General features: G+C 53.0%; 1 protein-coding gene and 1 long non-coding RNA gene across 8 annotated transcripts in view; one reads left to right on the plus strand and one right to left on the minus strand.

Moving 5' to 3' along the window:
• The window catches only part of AK9 (adenylate kinase 9), a 212,832-nt gene that overhangs the window by 63,886 nt on the left and 125,771 nt on the right, over positions 1–23,175 (minus strand). For all 7 annotated transcript variants that reach the window (XM_045009542.1, XM_045009545.1, XM_045009543.1 and 4 more), the window contains 2 exons: positions 9,680–9,892; positions 8,071–8,367 (listed from right to left, as the gene is read on the minus strand). In XM_045009542.1, coding sequence (XP_044865477.1) covers positions 8,071–8,367; positions 9,680–9,892 — 510 coding nt within the window. The remainder of the gene's footprint in view (positions 1–8,070; positions 8,368–9,679; positions 9,893–23,175) is intronic.
• LOC123366270 overlaps positions 1–23,175 on the plus strand; it is a 51,049-nt gene that overhangs the window by 7,541 nt on the left and 20,333 nt on the right. The gene's annotated exons all lie outside the window — the stretch shown is intronic.

Consider the following 23,175-nt stretch of genomic DNA (forward strand, 5'->3'; position numbering starts at 1 on the left):
GTCCAATACTAGACAAAACACTTCAGTTACCTTAGTGCCAGACAGGGGACAAATCACCCAAAAAGAGGACTGTCCAGTTCAAAACTGGATGAATGGCCTTCCTAGCAAAAGTGGAGGGAAAAGAGGGCACTGAAGGGAGCAGGAGGCAGATTTAGGGAATATAAGGGAATGTAGGGGGGGTCCAAAGCAGGGGGAGTGTAAGGGTCCGTGTGCGGCTCCCCTTGTCAGGTGAGGGTTCGCTCTCCGACCTGGGAACCAGGCCACCTCACTACAGGAGGCTGAGTAGTAGTGCAGTCACACAGTCCACGCCCTAGATCAGAGCGGGGCAACAGGCAGTAGTCCTGGCTCAGACCCTCAGACGGGGCTGAGCAAACAAACAGTACTTTAAGCCCCAGCCCTAGATCAGGGCGGGGCAACAGGCAGTAGTCCTGGGCTCAGACCCTCAGGCAGGGCTGAGCAGCAGTTCAGTTTATAAAGCCCAAGCCCTAGCTCAGGGCGGGGCAGTAACAAATACAGGGCTCAGACCCTCAGGCAGGGCTGAGCAGCAGTTCAGTTTGTAAGCCCAAGCCCTAGCTCAGGGCGGGACAGCAACAAATACAGGGCTCAGACCCTCAGGCAGGGCTGAGCAGCAGTTCAGTTTGTAAGCCCAAGCCCTAGCTCAGGGCAGGACAGCAACAAATACAGCAACAAATACAGGGCTCAGACCCTCAGGCAGGACTGAGCAGCAGTTCAGTTTGTAAGCCCAAGCCCTAGCTCAGGGCAGAGCAGCAACACAGGGCTCAGACCCTCAGGTAGGTCTGAGCAGCAGTTCAGTTTGTAAGCCCAAGCCCTAGCTCAGGGCGGGGCAGCAACACAGGGCTCAGACCCTCAGGCAGGGCTGAGCAGCAAACAGGTAAGTCCAGGCTTCTAAGCCTGAGCGTTGGGGTTGAGGGGGAGACTGCCACCCGTGAGTAGGGTGGCAGGGGGGACACAGGCCCACCCACTCCACTGTGTCCCGGCCCGGGGCCCTAGCAGCGGCGTGGATCCGCTGCAGTCAGTGGGGATCCTGGCCGCAACACACTGACATAGGCTCAGTGTCAGCTACAGCCAGACTGGGGTCGGCTATCCCCGGGCCACTTCCAATCTCCCCCTCCGTTGGTACCTGTATCATCGGAGCTTCAGCAGGGGGTCCACCAGCATAGGCTTCTCAGGAGACGGGTGCACGGGTGGGCTCGACTCCTCCTCTGGGTACCGGGCTCGGAGCAGGCTCGGCCAGTCCTCCTCTGGGTACCGGGCTCGGGGAAGGCTCGGCCAGTCCTCCTCTGGGTACCGGGCTCGGGGCAGGCTCGGCCAGTCCTCCTCTGGGTACCGGGCTCGGGGCAGGCTCGGCCAGTCCTCCTCTGGGTACCGGGCTCGGGGCAGGCTCGGCCAGTCCTCCTCTGGGTACCGGGCTCGGGGAAGGCTTGGTTCAGCAGGAGCTCGGGCACCAGCGTCTGTCCTCTCCAGCGGCCGGGGCCCAACTGAGCGCTGGGCCAGGGCCTTTATACTTCCTGTCCCGCCCCTTGACTTCCGGGGGTGGGGGGGGACAGGTGGCGGTGGCTCCGCCCACTGAGGCGGCTGTACTGGCTCGTCCCTCTCAGGTGCGACTAGGAGCTAGGTCGCCTCACTACCCCCCCCCCCCCACAAGTCCGGCTCCCGTGCAGCAGGGCCGGACCCGTCCATGCCTCCCAGCCGGGAAAGAAAGTCCGCATTCGCGTGGTCCTTCCCAGCTCTGTGGAGGACCGTAAAGGCGTAAGGCTGTAGCGCTAGGTACCACCTCTGCAGCCTCATGTTGTGGTCTTTCATCCGGGCCAACCATTGGAGCACGGTGTGATCTGTAACTAGTGTGAACGGGGCTCCCAGGAGATAATACCGGAGGGTGTCGCACGCCCATTTTATAGCGAGGGCCTCTTTCTCCACCTCTGCGTAGTTCTTTTCCCTGGGGAATAGTTTCCGGCTGATATAGATGACCGGGTGTTCTTCCCCATCGACCTCTTGGGAGAGGACCGCGCAGAGTCCCGCCTCTGAGGCGTCGGTCTGGAGGATAAAGGCCCGATCAAAATCAGGGCTGCGGAGGATGGGTTCGCGGCAGAGGCTGTCCTTGAGGGCCTGGAATGGGGACTGTCCTTGGCCAGCAATCCGGTCAAGGGGGCTGCGATGGTCGCGAACCGGGGGATGAAATGTCGGTAGTAGCCAGCCAGCCCCAGGAACTGGCGTACCTGGCACTTGGTAGTTGGCGGGGGGCAGGTGGCAATAGCCTGAACCTTCCCTATGAGAGGTTTTACCAGTCCATTGCCGACGGTATACCCCAGGTAGTTCGTTTCTTGCCACCCGATTCGACATTTCTTTGGGTTGGCTGTCAGCCCGGCAGCCCACAGAAACCTCAGGACTGCGGCCACCCGGTTGAGGTAATCCTCCCATTGACGGCTATAAATGACGACGTCATCCAGGTATGTGGCGGCGTAGTCCTGGTGGGGCTGGAGGAGGCGGTCCATCAGCTGCTGAAATGTGGCCGGGGCCCCATGGAGGCCGAAGGGCATTCTGGTGAATTGGTACAGGCCCGTGGGGGTGGCGAAAGCGGTCTTCTCCTGGGAGGCCGGTTCGAGGGGGATCTGCCAATACCCCTTGCTCAGATCCAGAGTAGTGATGTACCGGGCTTCTCCCAACTGGCCGAGCAACTCATCTACTCGGGGCATCGGGTACGCATCGAACTTTGAGATGGCGTTGACGCGCCTGAAATCAATGCAGAACCATCTGCTGCCATCTGGCTTGGGGACTAGGACGATTGGACTGCGCCATTCACTCTGGGCTGGTTCGATGACCCCTAGGTCCAACATGGCTCGTACCTCTTCCTCGACGATCGGCCGCATGTGGTAGGGCAAAGGCCTGGCTGCACCTCGGATTACCACGCCTGGCTCTGTCTGGATGGAATGCTGGACAAGAGTGGTGCACCCCGGATGGGTTGTGAAGGTGTGGGGGAATGCCAATAAGAGAGACTGGGTTTGTTTAAGTTGCTCTGTCGTCAGGGTCGGTCCGAGCTGGGGGCCTTCGGAGTCCACTGGTTCGACCACCTGGGGGCCCAGCTCAGGTTCCGGCGGGTAGGGGGTAATCAACAGCCCCTCTCGCTCCCGCCATGGTTTCAGAAGGTTTACGTGGTAGTGTTGCTTCTTTTTCCTCCGGTCGGGCTGGTAGATTTCATACGTGACTGGCCCGACCCGTCGGATCACCTCGTATGGCCCTTGCCACCGGGCCAGAATCTTTGATTCGCTAGACGGGAGGAGGAGTAGGACCTGGTCCCCGGGTTGGAATTCACGAGTCTGCGCCCCGCGATTGTAGGTTTGTGCCTGAGACTCCTGGGCATCTTTCAGATTCTTGCAGGTGAGGGCCCCCGCCTGGGCCAGGCTCTCCTGAAGCTGCAGCACGTATTTCAAGAGGCCTTGGGCAGGGGACGGGGCTTGTTCCCATGTCTCTCGCATCAGGTCCAGGAGGCCTCGGGGCCGTCGGCCGTATAGTAACTCAAATGGGAAGAACTTTGTGGAAGACTGCGGGACCTCCCGGATCGCCAGGAGCAGTGGGGGTAGTAACTGGTCCCAGCGTCGGACATCGTCTGGGGGAAACTTTCGTAGCATGCTCTTCAGAGTCTGATTAAAGCGTTCGACCAGCCCGTCGGTCTGCGGATGGTAAACGGACGTATGCAGCTGCTTAATCCCTAGGACTTCACACACCTGCCGTAATAGCTGAGCGGTGAAGTTGGTACCCTGATCCGTAAGGATTTCTCGGGGCAACCCGACGCGGGCAAAGATTTTCACGAGCTCGTTGGCGATGCTACGGGCCGTGATCGTCCGGAGGGGTACCGCCTCGGGGAACCGGGTAGCATAGTCCAGCAGGACCAGTATATACTGGAAGCCGGCCGTGCTCTTGGGGAGCGGGCCTACCAAGTCCATGGCCACCCGCTCGAAGGGGGTTTCAATCAATGGCATTGGAATCAATGGTGCCTTCGGGGTCTGGGCTGGCGCAGCCAACTGGCAGTCGGGGCAGGACTGGCAGTAAGTCCGAACCTCCTGATGCACACCAGGCCAAAAGAAGCGCGTCAAAATCCGGGACAACGTTTTCTCCTGGCTGAGGTGTCCAGCCGCCGGGACATCATGGGCTAGCTTCACGATGGCTCGTCGGTGACACTGGGGAACAAGAAGCTGGGTCTGAAGCTCGCCTGTCCGGGGGTCCTTCTCCACCCGGTACAGGCATTCCTGCCGTAGCTCGAAGTGGGGCCATTGGGTGGCCTGGCGAGAGTCTATGATGGTGCCGTCGACGACGGCCACCTGTTCATACGCCCGCTTGAGGATGGGGTCGGCCCGCTGGTCGCGGCAGAAGTCCATCTGAAGTGGGGGGCCCTCTAGAGTCCCTGAAGGGGAGTCCTCTGACTCGTTCAGCTGCTCGGGGGATTCGGACGTTTCCTCCTCGCCCTCTACGGCCTCCGGCAGCTCTCCTTCCCAGGCCGGCGTGATCCTCGGGCATTCCCCGGCGTGGCAACGGAGGACCTCCGAAAAGTCGGGCCAGTCGCGGCCCAGGATCACTGGGTACGCCAGGCGCGGGGCGAGGCCCACTACGATCAGTCGGGTGACCCCTTCTATTGTTAACTGGGCCTGAGCACTGGGGTACGGCCGAGTATCCCCGTGGATGCATTGCAACCGGATTGCTCCCAGGTGGGGATCGGCCCGGGGCCCCAAGCTCTGGTGGACCAGCGTCTGACTGCAGCCGGAATCAATGAGAGCCACCGTTGGGGACCCCTCCAGGACCACGGGCACCGTGATTCTGGCGGCCTGGGGATGCCGGGCGTGGCCTTCCCCGGAGTAAACTTGGCTGAAGTGGCATTCCATCGTCGGGCAGTCCCGGCGTAGGTGTCCATACTCCCCGCAGGAGAAGCAGGGTCCCAGGTCAGCTCGGCCTGGCTGGGGGCGTCTTCCTGCGGCTCCTCCCAGAGAGTCCCGCGTGGTCCCCCGCTTTACGGGAGGCGAGGTGGGCGCGGGTCGCACCGGGGCCTCCGGGGGTCGGCCTCGGGGTTCGGGCCCCCGGGGGGGCTCTCGGGAGTCCATCCGGGCCAGGGGGGCCCTCCTCTCAGGAGTGGGGCGACCCACCCCAGTGGTGGCGACTCGCGGGGTCGGGGCCACGGGGGCCTCCGCCGCCAGAAAGTTCTCCATTAAGGAGACGGCAGTTGCCAGCGTCGAGGGCCGATGGCGGAGGACCCAGGCTCTCCCTCGTGGCGGGAGTATATGGAGGAACTGCTCCAACACTATTTGCTCCGTGAGTTCCTCGGGTGTTCGGGTCTCAGGTTGCAGCCACCGCTTACATGTCTCCCATAGTTCCTGGGCCACCATCCGGGGCCGGCCCCCTGTGGGGTAGGTTAAGCCCCTAAACCGCTGGCGAAAGGTCTCCGGGCTCACGTCCAGGGCGTCCAGAATCGCTGCTTTTACTTGGTGGTAATCTTGGGCGGTCTCTGTAGACAGGCCCCGGTAGACCGTCTGGGCGGTCCCCGTTAGCTACGGGGCCAAGAGGGATACCCACTGGTGCGGAGCCCACCCCGCGACGACGGCGACCCGCTCGAACGTTACCAGGAAGGCCTCTGGGTCATCGCTGGGGCTCATCTTGGTCAGCCGGATGGATGGGTTCGGCCGCGGTGCCCCCTCGGAGCCCCCTGGCTGGGGCTCCGTGGGCCGGGGCAGTGCCGCGGCCAACTGGTGGAGGCATTCCCTCTGGAAGTCCTGATGTTGCGTGGCCAGGTCTTGCATCAGCTGGTGCTGCTGGGCTCCCAGCTGTTCAACCAGCTGCTGCTGTTGCTGTTGTTGGGCGGTCTGCTGCTCTTGCTTTTGCCGGAGCTGGGCTGCCTGCTGTCGTTTCTGGCTTTCGGTCAGGAAGGCGAAGAGCTGAGACAGATCCATGTCTCGGGGTGGGGTTCGCTCCCCCCCAGGTCCCCTCTCAGAAGGGTCGAGGGCCCGTGCCCACATATCTGGGCAAGGGTCCCTGGTCAGGTGCCACGTGTAAGGGTCCGTGTGCGGGTCCCCTTGTCAGGTGAGGGGTCGCTCTCCGACTTCGGGGCGCCTGGGAACCAGGCCACCTCACTACAGGAGGCTGAGTAGTAGTGCAGTCACACAGTCCACGCCCTAGATCAGAGCGGGGCAACAGGCAGTAGTCCTGGGCTCAGACCCTCAGACGGGGCTGAGCAAACAAACAGTACTTTAAGCCCCAGCCCTAGATCAGGGCGGGGCAACAGGCAGTAGTCCTGGGCTCAGACCCTCAGGCAGGGCTGAGCAGCAGTTCAGTTTATAAAGACCAAGCCCTAGCTCAGGGCGGGGCAGCAACAAATACAGGGCTCAGACCCTCAGGCAGGGCTGAGCAGCAGTTCAGTTTGTAAGCTCAAGCCCTAGCTCAGGGCGGGGCAGCAACAAATACAGGGCTCAGACCCTCAGGCAGGACTGAGCAGCAGTTCAGTTTGTAAGCCCAAGCCCTAGCTCAGGGCGGGGCAGCAACACAGGGCTCAGACCCTCAGGCAGGTCTGAGCAGCAGTTCAGTTTGTAAGCCCAAGCCCTAGCTCAGGGCGGGGCAGCAACACAGGGCTCAGACCCTCAGGCAGGGCTGAGCAGCAAACAGGTAAGTCCAGGCTTCTAAGCCTGAGCGTTGGGGTTGAGGGGGAGACTGCCACCCGTGAGTAGGGTGGCAGGGGGGACACAGGCCCACCCACTCCACTGTGTCCCGGCCCGGGGCCCTAGCAGCGGCGTGGATCCACTGCAGTCAGTGGGGATCCTGGCCGCAACACACTGACATAGGCTCAGTGTCAGCTACAGCCAGACTGGGGTCGGCTATCCCCGGGCCACTTCCAATCTCCCCCTCCGATGGTACCTGTATCGTCGGAGCTTCAGCAGGGGGGTCCACCAGCATAGGCTCCTCAGGAGACGGGTGCACGGGTGGGCTCGACTCCTCCTCTGGGTACCGGGCTCGGGGCAGGCTCGGCCAGTCCTCCTCTGGGTACCGGGCTCGGGGAAGGCTCGGCCAGTCCTCCTCTGGGTACCGGGCTCGGGGAAGGCTCGGCCAGTCCTCCTCTGGGTACCGGGCTCGGGGCAGGCTCGGCCAGTCCTCCTCTGGGTACCGGGCTCGGGGCAGGCTCGGCCAGTCCTCCTCTGGGTACTGGGCTCGGGGCAGGCTTGGTTCAGCAGGAGCTCGGGCACCAGCGTCTGTCCTCTCCAGCGGCCGGGGCCCAACTGAGTGCTGGGCCCGAGCCTTTATACTTCCTGTCCCGCCCCTTGACTTCCGGGGGGGCGGGGACAGGTGGTGGTGGCTCCGCCCACTGAGGCGGCTGTTCTGGCTCGTCCCTCTCAGGTGTGGCTGGGAGCCAGGCCGCCTTACTACAGGGAGGTAGAGTGGGAGAGTGCTGCCCAGTCTCGGGCAGAGAAGTTAGAGTGTGTGTGTTGGGGGGGAAGATCAGGAAGTGTTGCTTTTTTTTAAAAAGCTAAACCAACCCCCTATTGTTTTTACTGTGACATTATTGTTTATATGAATGATTGATATACGTTTTTGCATAGAAACACTCATTATAGGATCATTTTGGGAATATTATGAATACTTTCAACATTTAACTTTATTTTGAAATATGTAATGAAGGGAAGTTACATTACGCTGTGCTTCCAAAGGATTCTGGTTACTAGTTATCTGCCCATTAGCTAAAACTGATTAGTTTTAAAAACTGAACACTTTTGTCTAAGACCCCTTCTCCTGACGCATTCCTCTGCACCCTGTTCAGCTAAATTCAGAAAGCAGAAGTTAACGTAAAGTTCTTTACTATAGTCCTAAAAAGTAATAAGTTCTCTGAGCAAGTGTGAATCATGATGCATTAAACAGATCAATGGTTCTCAAACTATTTACCACCTTCTTTTATCAAAGGAAATAAATTAGGAGGGGAGGGAGTCAAGACAGTAATAGAAAATGAATGGTAATTCTTGGGGTTGGCAATACTGAGTATTTGGCCTCTAAAAAGAGGATACTACTGCTTACTATTATTACCTCTTTATTTTTGTTATTTTCATTTTCATGTGCACTTTCACTTTCAGTTTCTGTTTCTGTATTGGTCTGAGAGGAGTCTCCCAATTCCTGAAAGACAGCTTCCATGTCAATCTGATCTTCCTCAGGTTCCTCGTCAAATTCAAGTCCAACTCTCTTTTCTGTTTTGGGCATGATCATTTCCTGTAGACGTTCTTCAAACTGAATATGGAAAATTCCTAATTTGTCAGCTAGCCATCGGCCACAGATAGTTTTACCTGCTCCATGTGTGCCCAGCAGGCACAGTCTTAAGGGAGGAGCCTGTCAGAAAGAATTAAGAATACTTTTGTAACAATTTCTACACTAGGGTGCACTTAAGTTACAGTTGTATACACCTTGTTGAATTAATTCTAAATTTCAGGGCCTCTAATACAAAAAAAAGTACCCCCAAAAGCAGCATAAGCACACATGGATTTTGCATTTCAATGTTTAAAACTACAGTGAATTACATATACAGTAGATAAAAACTTGTACATTAACTCCCTTCCCTTCTGCCACTCTATTTCACCCTTTTTATTCTTCTTATTTCAACTTCCCACCCAGTCCCATCCTCCTCTGACCCCATTTCACTTATGAGAAGTGAGTTAACAATAATTAATGAACAAAAAACTATTTTAACAGAGCCATCAAAATGTGTATATGTCTTACTGAGTAAGCATGTGATATTATTGTAAATCTTTGTCCTGCCCTTCCCTTCTCCCTTTGTTCATAACCTTTACTTATTGTGTTGGGCCTACATTTAGATTGTAAACTCACTGGGGAAGGGGCACATCTTCCTTGTTTCTGTGAAGTGCCTAGCACACTTGTAGCAACACAAAAATAAAGGTAATAGGTAATAATTGGAGATATACCAATCTCCTAGAACTGGAAGGGACCTTTGTTGGTGTCACTAGGCATAAATCTAGGTAACTCGGGCCTATGTGAACCAAAGTACCTCTATGTGAAGTGCTTTTGTTAGCCTTACTAAACTTTTGTAACCTCTTGTGTTATGTGCTGACTACTGGCAGCTGCAAGGCTGCTTGGCACTAGATGCAGCCAATACTAGATAAGATAGGCGGAAAGCAGATGCTGTAATTAAAGTTATATGCATGAGAATGTAGCCCCCACGGTGGGAAAGTACAGATAAACCCTCACAAAGGGGTATAAAGACTGGGACCCCACCTGCGTGCGGGTGTGCAGGATTTGAGATTGCTATGTTTCCTTTGCACCTTATTTGGGTTCAAATAAACTTGGTTTGCTTCTCCACGCTGGTGTGTTAATTAGTGTGATGCACACTGGGCAATGAACCTTGCTGTTGTGCCCCCCCCAGGGCCTTTGGGCTGGCAACACCTTGAAAGGTCATTGAGTCCAGCCCCCTGCCTTCACTAGCAGGACCAATTTTTGCTCCAGATTCCTAAGTGGCCTCCTCAAGGATTGAACTCACAACCCTGGGTTTAGTAGGCCAATGCTCAAACCACTGAGCTATCCCTCCCCCCAAAGAACAACAAAAATAATTGTAATGAGGATGGAAAATGATATGTAATATCAACCTCTTATTAGCAATCTATTTTAAATAGTTTTAACTTTTTCTCACTTGTAATGGTTCCTTGTGAGCAACATACTCCTCAGGGTTCTCCAAAAACTTTTCTCTGGACTCAGGACTTGAAAAATAGTAAAATTTTTCTCGATATATAGCTCCATGTTCAGCAATCCCTGGGAAAAGGACAAAGTTCTCCTTCAGACTCACTGGACAAAAGTGTTTGGTGTCTCCCATGTGTCTCTTCTTTTCATTAATTTTATCTTCATCCTGGAAATACACAATGGTTTTAGAGAAGACTGTCAAGAAGTCTTTGGATCAAGTAGAAAAACATTATATATAAAATATTCTGTACACATACTTCCCATTTCAAGTGCATTACAATACATTACTTTCAGAGATGATGATGAAGCAAAGCCCCAGATCTATACACTCCCTTGAACTCTAGGGCATTTGAAATCCAGATCCAATCCAAACTTTACATCTTACACTCATTCCTAATTACAAATATTTGAATACAGGGTACTCTAAATACTTACTGTAAATTTACAAACTAGCTCCAAACAATCTCCAAATTTGTCTGTGCAAATTTTGCATATGTACCAATTTACAAATACAATATTTATACTCAGTTCAGGTAATTGTTTATCTACTTGAATATATGTGGAATTATGAGTAACTATGTGAATGCACATGTAATATTTACATGTACAAATTTGTGAGGGCAAGGTAATGTTATGCTGGAAGGTATTAATGGAGGTATTCTTTGACCTATGGACAGTCAAACTAAATCTGATGGGTATGCTATGCACCCTTTTTTCAGGCTAAATGGAAAGAAGGAGCAATTAAATGCCCCTTTATGTGGTGACAGCTGGAAACTAGAAGGCTACTGCACAAGACGCTGGGCCATATGGCAAACCCTGAGCAGAGAAAAGGACAGTTACCTGTTTCCGTAACTGGCGTTCTTCGAGATGTGTTGCTCAGGTGTATTCCACTATAGGTGTGCTCGCCACGTGCACCGGTGCTGGAAGTTTTTCCCTTAGCAGTATCTGTAGTGGGGGAGCACCACTGCAACCCCTGAAGTGGCGCCAACATATCGCGCCATAAAGGGGGCTACGCGCTTCCTCCACCCTCAGTTCCTTCTTGCCAGACAACTCCGACAGAGGGGAAGGAGGGTGGGACGTGGAATACACCTGAGCAACGCATCTCGAAGAATGCCAGTTTCGGAAATAGGTAACTGTCCTTTCTTTTTCGAGTGATTGCTCATGTGTATTCCACTATAGGTGACTCCAAGCTATACCTGATGGAGGCGGGTAGGAGTTTAAATGTAAGGTTTTAAGGGTTACCGTGGCGGAGCACTGCCCTACCAAACCCGGCGTCATAGACTCATAGACTTTAAGGTCAGAAGGGACCATTATGACCATCTAGTCTGACCTCCTGCACAGTGCAGGCCACAGAATCTCACCCACCCACGCCTGTAACAAACCCCTAACCTATGTCTGAGTTATTGAAGTCCTCAAATTGTGGTTTGAAGACCTCAAGCTGCAGAGAATCCTCCAGCAAGTGACCCATGCCCCATGCTGCAGAGGAAGGCGAAAAACCTCCAGGGCCTCTGCCAATCTGCCTTGGAGGAAAATTCCTTCCCGACCCCAAATATGGCGATCAGTTAAACCCTGAGCATGTGGGCAAGACTCACCAGCCAGCACCCCGGAAAGAATTCTCTGTAATAATTCGGATCCCATCTCATCTAACATCCCATCACAGACCACTGGGAATACTTACCTGCTGATAATCAAAGATCAATTGCCAAATTAATTGCCAAAATTAGGCTATCCCATCATACCATCCCCTCCATAAACTTATCAAGCTTAGTCTTAAAGCCAGATATGTCTTTTGCCCCCACTACTCCCCTTGGAAGGCTGTTCCAGAACTTCACTCCTCTAATGGTTAGAAACCTTCGTCTAATTTCAAGTCTAAACTTCCTAGTGTCCAGTTTATATCCATTTGTTCTTGTGTCCACATTGGTACTGAGCTTAAATAATTTCTCTCCCTCCCTAATATTTATCCCTCTGATATATTTATAAAGAGCAATCATATCCCCCCCATAACCTTCTTTTGGTTAGGCTAAACAAGCCAAGCTCTTTGAGTCTCCTTTCATAAGACAGGTTTTCCATTCCTTGGATCATTCTAGTAGCCCATCTCTGAACCTGTTCCAGTTTGAATTCATCCTTCTTAAACATGGGAGACCAGAACTGCACACAGTATTCCAAATGAGGTCTCACCAGTGCCTTGTATAACGGTACTAACACCTCCTTATCTTTACTGGAAATACCTCGCCTGATGCATCCTAAAACCGCATTAGCTTTTTTAACGGCCATATCACATTGGCGGCTCATAGTCGTCCTGTGATCAACCAATACTCCGAGGTCCTTCTCCTCCTCTGTTACTTCCAACTGATGTGTCCCCAATTTATAACTAAAATTCTTGTTATTAATCCCTAAATGCATGATCTTGCACTTTTCACTATTAAATTTAATCCTATTATTATTACTCCAGTTTACAAGGTCATCCAGATCTTCCTGTAGGATATCCCGGTCCTTCTCTGTGTTAGCAATACCTCCCAGCTTTGTGTCATCCGCAAACTTTATTAGCACATTCCCACTTTTTGTGCCAAGAGGTCAGTAATAAAAAGATTAAATAAGATTGGTCCCAAAACCGATCCCTGAGGAACTCCACTAGTAACCTCCTTCCAGCCTGACAGTTCACCTTTCAGTACGACCCGTTGTAGTCTCCCCTTTAACCAGTTCCTTATCCACCTTTCAATTTTCATATTGATCCCCATCTTTTCCAATTTAACTAATAATTCCCCATGTGGAACCATATCAAATGCTTTACTGAAATCGAGGTAAATTAGATCCACTGCGTTTCCTTTGTCTAAAAAATCTGTTACCTTCTCAAAGAAGGAGATCAGGTTGGTTTGGCACGATCTACCTTTTGTAAAATCATGTTGTATTTTGTCCCAATTACAATTGACCTCAATGTCCTTAACTACTTTCTCCTTCAAAAACTTTTCCAAGACCTTACATACTACAGATGTCAAACTAACAGACCTATAGTTATACGGATCACTTTTTTTCCCTTTCTTAAAAATAGAAACAATGTTAGCAATTCTCCAGTCGCACGGTACAACCCCTGAGTTTACTGATTCATTAAAAATTCTTGCTAATGGGCTTGCAATTTCATGTGCCAGTTCCTTTAATATTCTTGGATGAAGATTATCTGGGCCCTCTGATTTTGTCCCATTAAGCTGTTCGAGTTTGGCTTCTACCTCGGATGTGGTAATATCTACCTCCATATCCTCATTCCAATTTGTCATCCTATGATTATCCCTAAGCTCCTCATTAGCCTTATTAAAGACTGAGGCAAAGTATTTATTTAGATATTGGGCCATGCCTAGATTATCCTTAACCTCCACTCCATCCTCAGTATTTAGCGGTCCCACTTCTTTCCTTGTTTTCTTCTTATTTATATGGCTATAAAATCTTTTATTATTGGTTTTAATTCCCTTTGCAAGGTCCAACTCTGCATGGCTTTTGGCCTTTCTCACTTTATCCCTACATGTTCTGACCTCAATAAGGTAGCTTTCCTTGCTCCCATCTTCCACTCCTTGTAGGCTTTCTGCTTTTTCTTAATCACCTCTCTGAGATGCTTGCTCATCCAGCTTGGTCTACAACTCCTGCCTATGATTTTTTCCCCCTTTCTTGGGATGCAGGCTTCTGATAGTTTCTGCAACTTTGACTTGAAGTAATTCTAGGCCTCCTCCGCCTTTAGATTCACAAGTTCTTCAGTCCAATCCACTTCCCTAACTAATTTCCTTAATTCTTTAAAGTTAGCCCTTTTGAAATAAAAAACCCTAGACCCAGATCTATTTTTGTTTATCCTTCCATCTAGTTTGAACTGAATTAGCTCATGATCACTCGAACCACGGTTGTCCCCTACAACCATTTCTTCTATGAGGTCCTCACTACTCACCAAAACCAAATCTAAAATGGCATCCCCTCTTGTTGGTTCTTCAACTACTTGGTGAAGAAATCCATCAGCTATCACATCCAGAAAAATCTGAGCCCTATTATTGTTACTAGCTCTTGTCCTCCAGTCTATGTCTGGGAAGTTAAAGTCTCCCATGATCACACAATTCCCATTAGTGTTTACTTCATTTAAAACATTAAAGAGGTCTCTATCCATATCCAAATCAGATCCCGGTGGTCTGTAGCACACCCCAAGCACTATCTCAGGGGAGGCTCTAGTAGCTTTCTTTCCCAATGTGATTTTTGCCCAGACAGACTCTGTCTTATCCATTCCATCACTTCTTATTTCTTTACAGTTAACCTCATCAATATACAATGCTACTCCACCACCTTTGCCTTTATTTCTGCCTTTCCTAAACAGCACATAGTCTTCAATACCTATACTCCAGTCATGACTACTATTCCACCATGTTTCTGTTATCCCTATAATATCTGGTTTCACTTCCTGCACCAGTAGCTCTAGTTCCTCCATTTTGTTAGCTAGGCTCCTTGCATTAGTGTACAGACATCTTAATTTTTGCCATTTGACTTCACTGACATTCTTTACCCGGTTAAGCACAGACATTCTACCACCAGTATCACCTATTAGACTGGTATCTACACTACCCTTCCTCCTTATGTCCATTCTTCTGCCCACAGCTGATGGGGAGGGATAGCTCAGTGGTTTGAGCAGTGGCCTGCTAAACCCAGAGTTGTGAGTTCAATCCTTGAGGGAGCCATTTAGGGATCTGGGGCAAAAATTGGTCCTGCTAGTGAAAGCAGGGGGCTGGACTCGATGACCTTTCAAGGTCCCTTCCAGTTCTAGGAGATTGGTATATCTCCAATTATTACCTCTCTTACTTTGTTTTCTTCCCTCTCAATGTTAAATTCCAGTGTGGAGATTACCTGGACATGTCCCAACCATCTCCCCCAAATTCCTAGTTTAAAGCTCTCAATCAGTTGTGCCAGCCTCCATCCTAGAAGTCTATTTCCCTCCTTACTCAGGTGAAGTCCATCCCGAGAGAACAGTCCTCTGTCCATGAATGCTTCCCAGTGGCCGTACATCCCAAAGCCCTCCTTATAGCACCACTGCCTGAGCCATCTGTTGATTGCCATAATCTTGTCACACCTTTGTTGCCCTTCTCTAGGAACAGGCAGAATCCCACTGAAGATCACCTGGGCCTCAATTTCCTTAAGCATCTTCCCCAGTCTGGCATAGTCTCCCTTGATATGTTCCAGCGAGAATCTAGCCGTATCATTCGTTCCCACATGAAGGACAATCAACGGATTCTTTTCTGCTCCCGTTAGGATCCTTTTCAGCCTCAGGTCCACATCCCGTATCTTAGCACCCGGCAGACAGCACACCCTTCTGTTCTCCGGATCAGGTCTAGTTACAGGCCTGTCTATTCTTCTCAGCAAGGAGTCCCCAATCACGTAGACCTGCCTTTTCCTGGTGACAGTGTGATTCTCCGGTCTAGCCCCTGCTCCCACTGGCTGCAAGTCCTCTCGATTCCTATTCACCCTTGCAATCCTCCACAACCCATCCCATATCCTCCTGGGGCCCATATTTGGTGTTGTCTTCATTGACTCTTCCCCTCTTCCTGTAGGATTAGCTGCTCTTCTCTTCTTCTTTGCCCTCTCACCTTCAGCAACCACCTGCTGTGCCCCTTCTTCATTTTCCAACTCTGAAAATCTGTTCCTGAGCTCTATTTCTCCTTCACTGGCCCGTCTTTTCCTCTACCTGGTTCTCTTAGTCATGTGCTTCCACCGTCCACTTTCCTCACCCAGCAGTCTCCCCTCAGAATTCTTTGGTCCTGCTTCCATCTGCAAGTCTGAGCTTATCCCTTCAGCCTCCTCATATCTTTGGTCCATCATCTGCTCGGACCCCCTTCTAAACTCTACCAGAGTTTTCACCTGCATCTCCAGTCCTCGGATCTTTTCTTCCATCAGCTCTATCAGGTGGCACTTCATGCAGACGAAACTCTTTTCAGATATCCCCTCCAGGATCATGTACATGCTGCAGCTTCCACATCCAGTCATATTCATTGTGTCTTTCACTGCTGCCTCTGTATCGGTCATAGCCTTCCCACCTAAAACCTGTTAGTCCAGGAAACGCAAACCAAAACAAACCCCCAACAGGCACCAGAACACCGGCAGAACACCACCCACTCCCTTCACTAGCCTGTCAGTTCCTTTGCCTAGGTCTCTGAGTCTCCCCCGCAACCTCCTCCTGTAAACTCCCATCGAAACTCCCCTGTTTACAACTCTGTTTGCTGGCTGCTGTGCCGCTACAGCTGTCTATGCCGCTGCCTGACTGGCTGGCTACCTTTATAGGACCCCTAAGCAGAGAAGACCTGCCCCCTAATCAGGGCTCAGCTTCTCTCCCAGCACACTGCCCCTACCAGCCTCCACACATACAAACCACAAAATACAAACCACAAAATACAAACCACAAAATACAAAAACCTTCTCCTCCAACAGAACTCCCACTGAAACTCCCCTGTTTACAGCTCTGTTTGCTGGCTGCTGTGCTGCTGCAGCTGTCTATGGTGGGAGACGATCGCATAGTGCGATGAAAAGGGGTGGACAGAGGACCACGTACCAGTCCTACAGATGTCCTGGATAGGGACATGAGCCATATAGGCTGCTGACGAGGCTTGGGCTCTGGTGGAATGCACCTTTACAATAGGAGGTGGGGGAACCCCTGCCAGGTCGTAACAGGTGCGAATGCACGAGGTGATCCAGCGGGAGATGCGCTGAGTGGACACTGGCCATCCCCTCATATGCTTAGCCAAAGCAATAAAAAGCTGGGGGGGACCTCCTAAATGACCTGGTTCTGTCCAGGTAGAAGGCTCTGCGCATGTCCAATGTGTGCATGCCGGGTTCCTCATTGGAGAAATGGGGTTTAAGACAGAGAGAAAAATATCCTGATCCATGTGAAAAGCTGAGACTACCTTTGGCAAAAACGCGGGGTGAGGGCGGAGGTGAACCTTGTCCTTATGGAAGACCGTATATGGCGGTTCAGAAGTCAGGGCCCGAGCTCCAAGACGCGACGGGCTGAGGTGATGGCAACTAGGAATGCCACCTTCCACGACAGATGGGACCGCGAGCACGTGGCTAATGGCTCAAAAGGAGGCCCTGTGAGGTGGGAGAGCACCAGGTTCAGGTCCCAGAACGGAACCGGGGGTCTGGCGTATGGGAATGCCTGATCTAACCCTTTCAGAAACCGGGCCGTCATGTGATGCGAGAACACAGACAGGCCCTGCACCGGGGGATGGAAGGCCGAAATGGCCGCCAGGTGCACCCTGATCGAAGAGGGCACCAGCCCTTTGGTTCTAAGGGAGAGGAGGTAGTCGAGGACAAGCTGGATAGACGCGGAGTAGGGAGAAGAACCTCTATCCCTCGCCCACCTAGAGAACCTATACCATTTAGCCAGGTAGGTTCAACGTGTGGAGGGTTTCCTACTTTCCAGGAGGACCTTCCTCACATCCTCAGAACACCTCCCTTCCTCCTCATTTAACCATGGAGCAGCCACACTGTCAGGTGGAGTGTGGCTAGGTTGGGATGGAGGAGACAACCTTCCTCCTGGGAGAGGAGGTCCGGGCAGAGCGGCAGCCTGCATGGAGGGGCCGGTAAGAGTTGCAGTAGGGACCCATACCAATGCTGACGGGCCCAATCCGGGGCTATAAGAATGACCCTCGCCCTGTCTGACTTCACCTTCTGTAGGACCCTGCCTATTAAGGGGAAGGGTGGAAAGGTGTACAACAGGGACCCCGACCATGGGAGCAGGAACCCATCCGATATCGACCCCTCGCCCCCTCCCACTCTGGAGCAGAATTGAGGACACTGTTGATTCTGGGCGGTTGCAAACAGGTCTACCTGGGGAGCACCCCACTTTAGAAAGATCCACCTGGCTACCTCCGTGTGCAGGGACCACTCATGCTGCTGGGAGAACACCCTGTTCAGGCGGTCTGCGAGCGTGTTGCTCTTGCCCGGCAGGTACAAAGCCCAAAGAAGTACATTGTGGGCTATACAAAACTCCCACAGGAGCTGGGCTTCCTGGCATAAGGCCCGGGAACGTGTGCCCCCGTTTGTTGATGTAATATATGGTGGTCGTGTTGTCCGTAAGGACTCTGACCATCTTCCCCTGTATGTGCTGGCAAAAGGCCATGCATGCCAGGCGTACAGCCCTGAGCTCCCTGACATTTATGTGCAGGGTCAGTTCCTCTGGTGACCACATGCCCTGGGTCCTGCTATCGCCCATGTGGGCTCCCCAGCCCAGGTCCGAGGCGTCCGACACTAGGTCTAGTGATGGAGGAGGCTCTCAGAAGGGGATGTTGCTCGGGAGGGACCACCATTGGAGATCTGCCACCACCCTGGGCAGCAGCGTGACCACCTTGTCCAGGCTGTCTCTGACCTGGGAGTACCGGGAGGCCAGCCAGAGCTGAAGGGGCCTCATCTGAAGCCTGGCATGTTGCACCACCAAGGATTTGCAGGCACACCCATGCAGTGGTCACTGGAAAGGCCGTGACTGAGGCAATGAGAGCTTTGAGTGTCTCAAATCTGTCCTCTGGAAGGGAGGCTATGGTCACCCGGGAATCCAGCAGCGCCCCTATAAAGCTTATGTGCTTAACCGGGACTAACGTGGATTTCTCCTCGTTTACCAGTAGGCCCAGAGCTGCACAGGTGTTTAACAGGACGCTCATGTGCTGCTGCACCAGAGACCGAGACCGGCCCTTGAGCAGCCAGTTGTCGAGGTAGGGAAAGATTTGCAGCCCTTTTTTCCTGAGGTGGGCAGCCACGACAACCATACACTTTGTAAATACTCTGGGGGCAGTAGAGAGGCCAAAGGGGAGGACCGTAAACTGGAAATGGTCCTGACCCACCATGAAATGGAGGAAATGCCTGTGACTCTCGAATATGTGGATGTGAAAGTATGCATCCTGGAGGTCCAGTGCCAATCCCCCTGGTCTAGGGATGGAATAATAGAGGCCAGAGACACGATGCGGAATTTGCAACGAACCAGGAACTGGTTGAGATTCCGCAGGTCGAGGATGGGCCAAAGCCTGCCCTTCGCTTTCGGGATGAGGAAATACCTGGAGTAAAAACCCCTGCCCTGGTATTCCCGAAGTACCCTTTCCATCGCTCCAAGGGAGAGGAGGCACTCCACCTCCTGACGGAGGAGGAGGGCATGCTCCGGGACCCCAGCCGGCTGCCCGGATGGAGGAGAGTTGGGAGGGGTGGAAACAAACTGCAGCCTGTACCCTTGGGAAATGGTGCTGAGGACCCATTGGTCTGATGTTATACGGGCCCATTGCAGTCGGAAGGCCGATAAACGGTTAATAAAAGGCAACTTTTATTAACTGGGTGGGGGGAACACTGGTAACAGGCTCGGTGACCCCCCTCAGCGAGTCAAAAATGCCACTTCCCCGGCCGCCTGGCTTTAGAGGTCGCAGGCCGTGGGGCCAAACAGGATTGGCGTTGGGACCGACGCCTTTGTTCCCTCTGCCGCTTAGGCAGGGGCTCGTATCTGCCCCGAACGAGAGGAGCAGAGGTTTGAGGCCTGGGCTTGTCCTTAGAGGGAGGGATGTACAGGCCTAGCGTCTGAAGGGTGGTGTGGGAGTCCTTCATCCCGTGCAGATGGGTATCTGTCTGTTCTGCAAACAGGGCCTTGCCATCAAAGGGCAGGTCCTGCATTTTAGACTGGGACTCGACCGACAACCCCGAGAGCGAGAGCCACGACGCCCGTCGCATGGAGACTGTGGAAGCCATCGTACGAGCAGCTGTGTCCGCTGCAGCCAAAGCCGCCTGGAGAGCTGCTTTGGCCATGGCCACACCCTCGTCGATCAAGGCCTGAAACTCCTTTCCGTCCTTGTCCCAGAGAAGGGGCTCAAACTTAGAGAGGGAACCCCAGAGATTAAACTCGTACCAGCACAGCAGTGCCTGGTGGTTGGCCACTCTGAGCTGGAAACTCGCGGACGAATAAACCTTTTTCCCAAAGGTGTCCAGTCTACGAGTATCCTTGTCTTTTGGTGTGAGTGCGGGCTGGCCATTCCGCTCACGGTGGTGGACCGACTCTACCACCAAGGAGTTAGGAGCTGGGTGGGTGTATAGGTACTCGTGACCCTTTGTGGGGATGAAGTACTTCCTCTCGGCCTTTCTGGAAATTGACGCAAGGGAGGCCGGGGTCTGCCAGAGGCCAGTGGTGATGTTGGCTACTCCCTGATGGAATGGGAGTGCCACACGCCCCGGTACCGAGAAGGCGAGGACATTGAAGAGGTTATCAGAGGGCTCCTCCATCTCCTCAGCCCGGAGCTCGAGATTTGCTGCCACCCTCTTAAGCAGCTCCTGATGTGCCTTGAAGTCCTCTTGGGAAGAGGAAGGCAGTACCGCAACTGAATCCCCCGGTGCCGAAGAGGTGGATGGTGTGGTGCCTTCAGCCACCGACGGCATCGTGGGCTCGACATCCGGGTCTGGTGCCGGAGTCGGTGCCGGGGGTTCGGCGCCCATGGTCTGATCCTGGTGCCGGGGAGGTGACGCAGGGCGGCCTTGAGAGGCTCCCGCCACGGAGCGAGGTCTCGGCTGCGTAGGAACCTGAGGCAATGGTGCCCAGTGGCACCATTGTCCTTGCCAGGGAATGGCTTGGAAATGAGTCACCTCAGGCGCCGGCAGGGCTGGTTGGTCATGCGGCTTGGGGAGAGATGGTTGCGCGCCGATGCCGAAGTCCTGGAGGAACACACAGTGCCATAGGAACGACTGGAACGGTCTCTGTCATGACGGCTCCTTCCCCGAGACTTCGACCTGGAGGAAGTCGAAAAGTAAATTTCTGACAAGGTATCTCTGGACTCCCTGCGGCACCTGCGACCACGGCACCTCGGTGTTGGGGACCCTCGGGACACACTCTGAGCATGGCCTCTGTAATGGCGGGCGCTTGAGTACGAGTGTCAGTGCTGATGGCGTCGAGACCTGTTCCTCTCTGACTCACTGGAGGAGGAACGGTGGCATCTCTTGTCACCTCCTCGATGGCGTCTGAGGAGTGAGATCCGCTCACTGAAGAGCTGGGACGCGGAGTCGACGTGCGTCACGGGGCTCTACTCGGCACCTCGACCCGGGAAGGTGCCTCGACCTCTGAAACCTCCGGGGAGGGTTGATGGGCCCCCAAAGGCGGCTTTCCACGGGACCGGGGACCCGACTGAGGCGGCACACCCAGCACCGGAAGCGCCAAGATATCACGTGCGGCCTGAGTTGCCTCTGGTGTCGACGGCATGCGTACTTCGGGCGAGGCTCACGTGGACGGGACTGGACTACTCCGCTCAGCACGAGTCGGAGGTCTATGTCCCGATGGGGATCGTGGGCTGCCCAACTCGGGTCTGGCCTCACCCCTCTCCTTCTCACGGTGCCGCTGAGTCTTCCCTTGTTTAGCTGGGGAGCGGTGCTGGCTCATTGACGGCGCCTCCCTGCACGCCGAGGACGCGGTACTGGGCGCAGAATCAGGATGGCGCACTGGAGGCGCTTCGCTGCGCGCCGAAGCCGAGGTGCCGGGCATGGGGTTGGCTCGACGTGCCGGTGCCGGGGCCAATGCTGACTCCATGAGGAGAGCTCGGAGTCGGATCTCATGCTCCTTCTTTGTTTGGGGCTTGAAGGAGCGGCAGGTCTTACACTTCTCACTAATGTGAGCCTCGTCCAGACAGTGAAGACACTGACTGTGTGGATCGCTTCTGGGCATGGAGTTGCGACAGGAGTCGCACAACTTGAAGCCTGGGCCACGGGTTATGCCCCGAGCCCAGCTTCGCAAGAGAAAGTTCAGCAAGGAAGTTTTCTAAAGACTGGATACCACTAAGGCTATAACGCTGCAGCCTAGGCTGGAGCAAGTTCCGACTACCTTCACTAGCGGCAAGAAGGAACTGAGGGTGGAGGGAGCGCGCAGCCCCCTTTATGGTGCGATATGTCGGCGCCACTCCAGGGGTCGCAGTGGTGCTCCCTCACTACGGATACTGCTAAGGGAAAAACTTCCGGCACCGGTGCACGTGGTGAGCACGCACACCTATAGTGGAATACACATCAGCAATCACTCGAAGAAGAACTGTGTGCTCCGAGGGGTTTCCCTGGGACTAATTGCAAATGTAGAGGCTAGGGTATTGTTTTTGCAAGCTAAGTGTGTGTCAGAGAAGAAGAACTATAGACAGTGGGAGAAGCAGTTGTGAATATAGCCTTAAGAGGGAGCCAAGAGACAATGCTCTGTGGGGCAGCGGATTACTCGGGAAGGCAGGCCTGAAGATTGTGAGCAAGGAAACTTGCCAGTTGTTGTTTCTACTGTGTTCAGGGAAACAGGACTTCCTATACATTCTCTGTAAATAAACAGGATTGCACCAAAGAAATACCTGACTTACACCATCAATTTCTCCTCCTAACAAACACAAAAATGGCAAGGCTCTGAAAACTGGCTAACCTCTTAGGCCAAAAGGGGCAACAAAAATAAACTACTTTAAATGTGGCCCTTAACAATACTGCCAAAATATCTTATAAAATAGTTGGTGGTTCTGAAAACATAAACAAACAGTAAGGCAGGCACTCCCCTATATAATTAGCAGAATATGACTGTGCTATATAGCATTGGAATAATACAGGGAAAAGGAATGATACTTATACTTAGCATTCACATAGCATTTCATGTCTTCAAGAGCTGATCAGACAGAAGGCAGAATTTCCCACAACTTCTAGCTTATCCAAAATATACAGGTCCACCACAAAAGCAGCTACAGAAAGTCATTCAGAAATTAGGCCTGATGGTGGATCCCCATGCTGATATGCACCTATCCCAGGGGTAGGCAACCTATGGCAAGTGTGCCAAAGGCGGCACGCGAGCTAATTTTCAGTGGCACTCACACTGCCTGGGTCCTGGCCACTGGTCTGGGGGGGTTCTGCATTTTAATTTAATTTTAAATGAAGCTTCTTAAACGTTTTAAAAACCTTATTTACTTTACATACAACAACAGTTTAGTTATATATTATAGACTTATAGAAAGAGACCTTCTAAAAACATTAAAATGTATTACTGGCACGCAAAACCTTAAATCAGAGTGAATAAATGAAGACTCGGCACAGCACTTCTGAAAGGTTGCCAAACCCTGACCTATCCCATCATCTGGCAATACTGGCTATGCACACTCTCCTTACAAGCACAGAGTATTTGTGCTCTCTGTTGCCGGGTCAGCTCTAGGTTTTTTGCCGCCCCAAGCAAAAAAAAATTTGGCTGCCCCCCGTCCCAGCCCTGGGCTCCTCGCCACACTCCCCTGCAGGGCCGCTGCAAGGATGTTTCGCGCCCTAGGCGAAACTTCCACTTTGCGCCCCCCCGCCCCCGTGGCAGCTCCCCACCCTCTGCCCTGAGGCACCCCCCCGCCCCAGCTCAACCCTGCTGCGTGCACGAGCACCCCGAGCATGCTATCGCTGCTTCACTTCTCCCGCCTCCCAGGCTTGCGGCACCTA

The sequence above is a fragment of the Mauremys mutica genome, chromosome 3 (genome assembly GCF_020497125.1).
Source record: "Mauremys mutica isolate MM-2020 ecotype Southern chromosome 3, ASM2049712v1, whole genome shotgun sequence".
Classification (NCBI taxonomy): Eukaryota; Metazoa; Chordata; order Testudines; family Geoemydidae; genus Mauremys; species Mauremys mutica.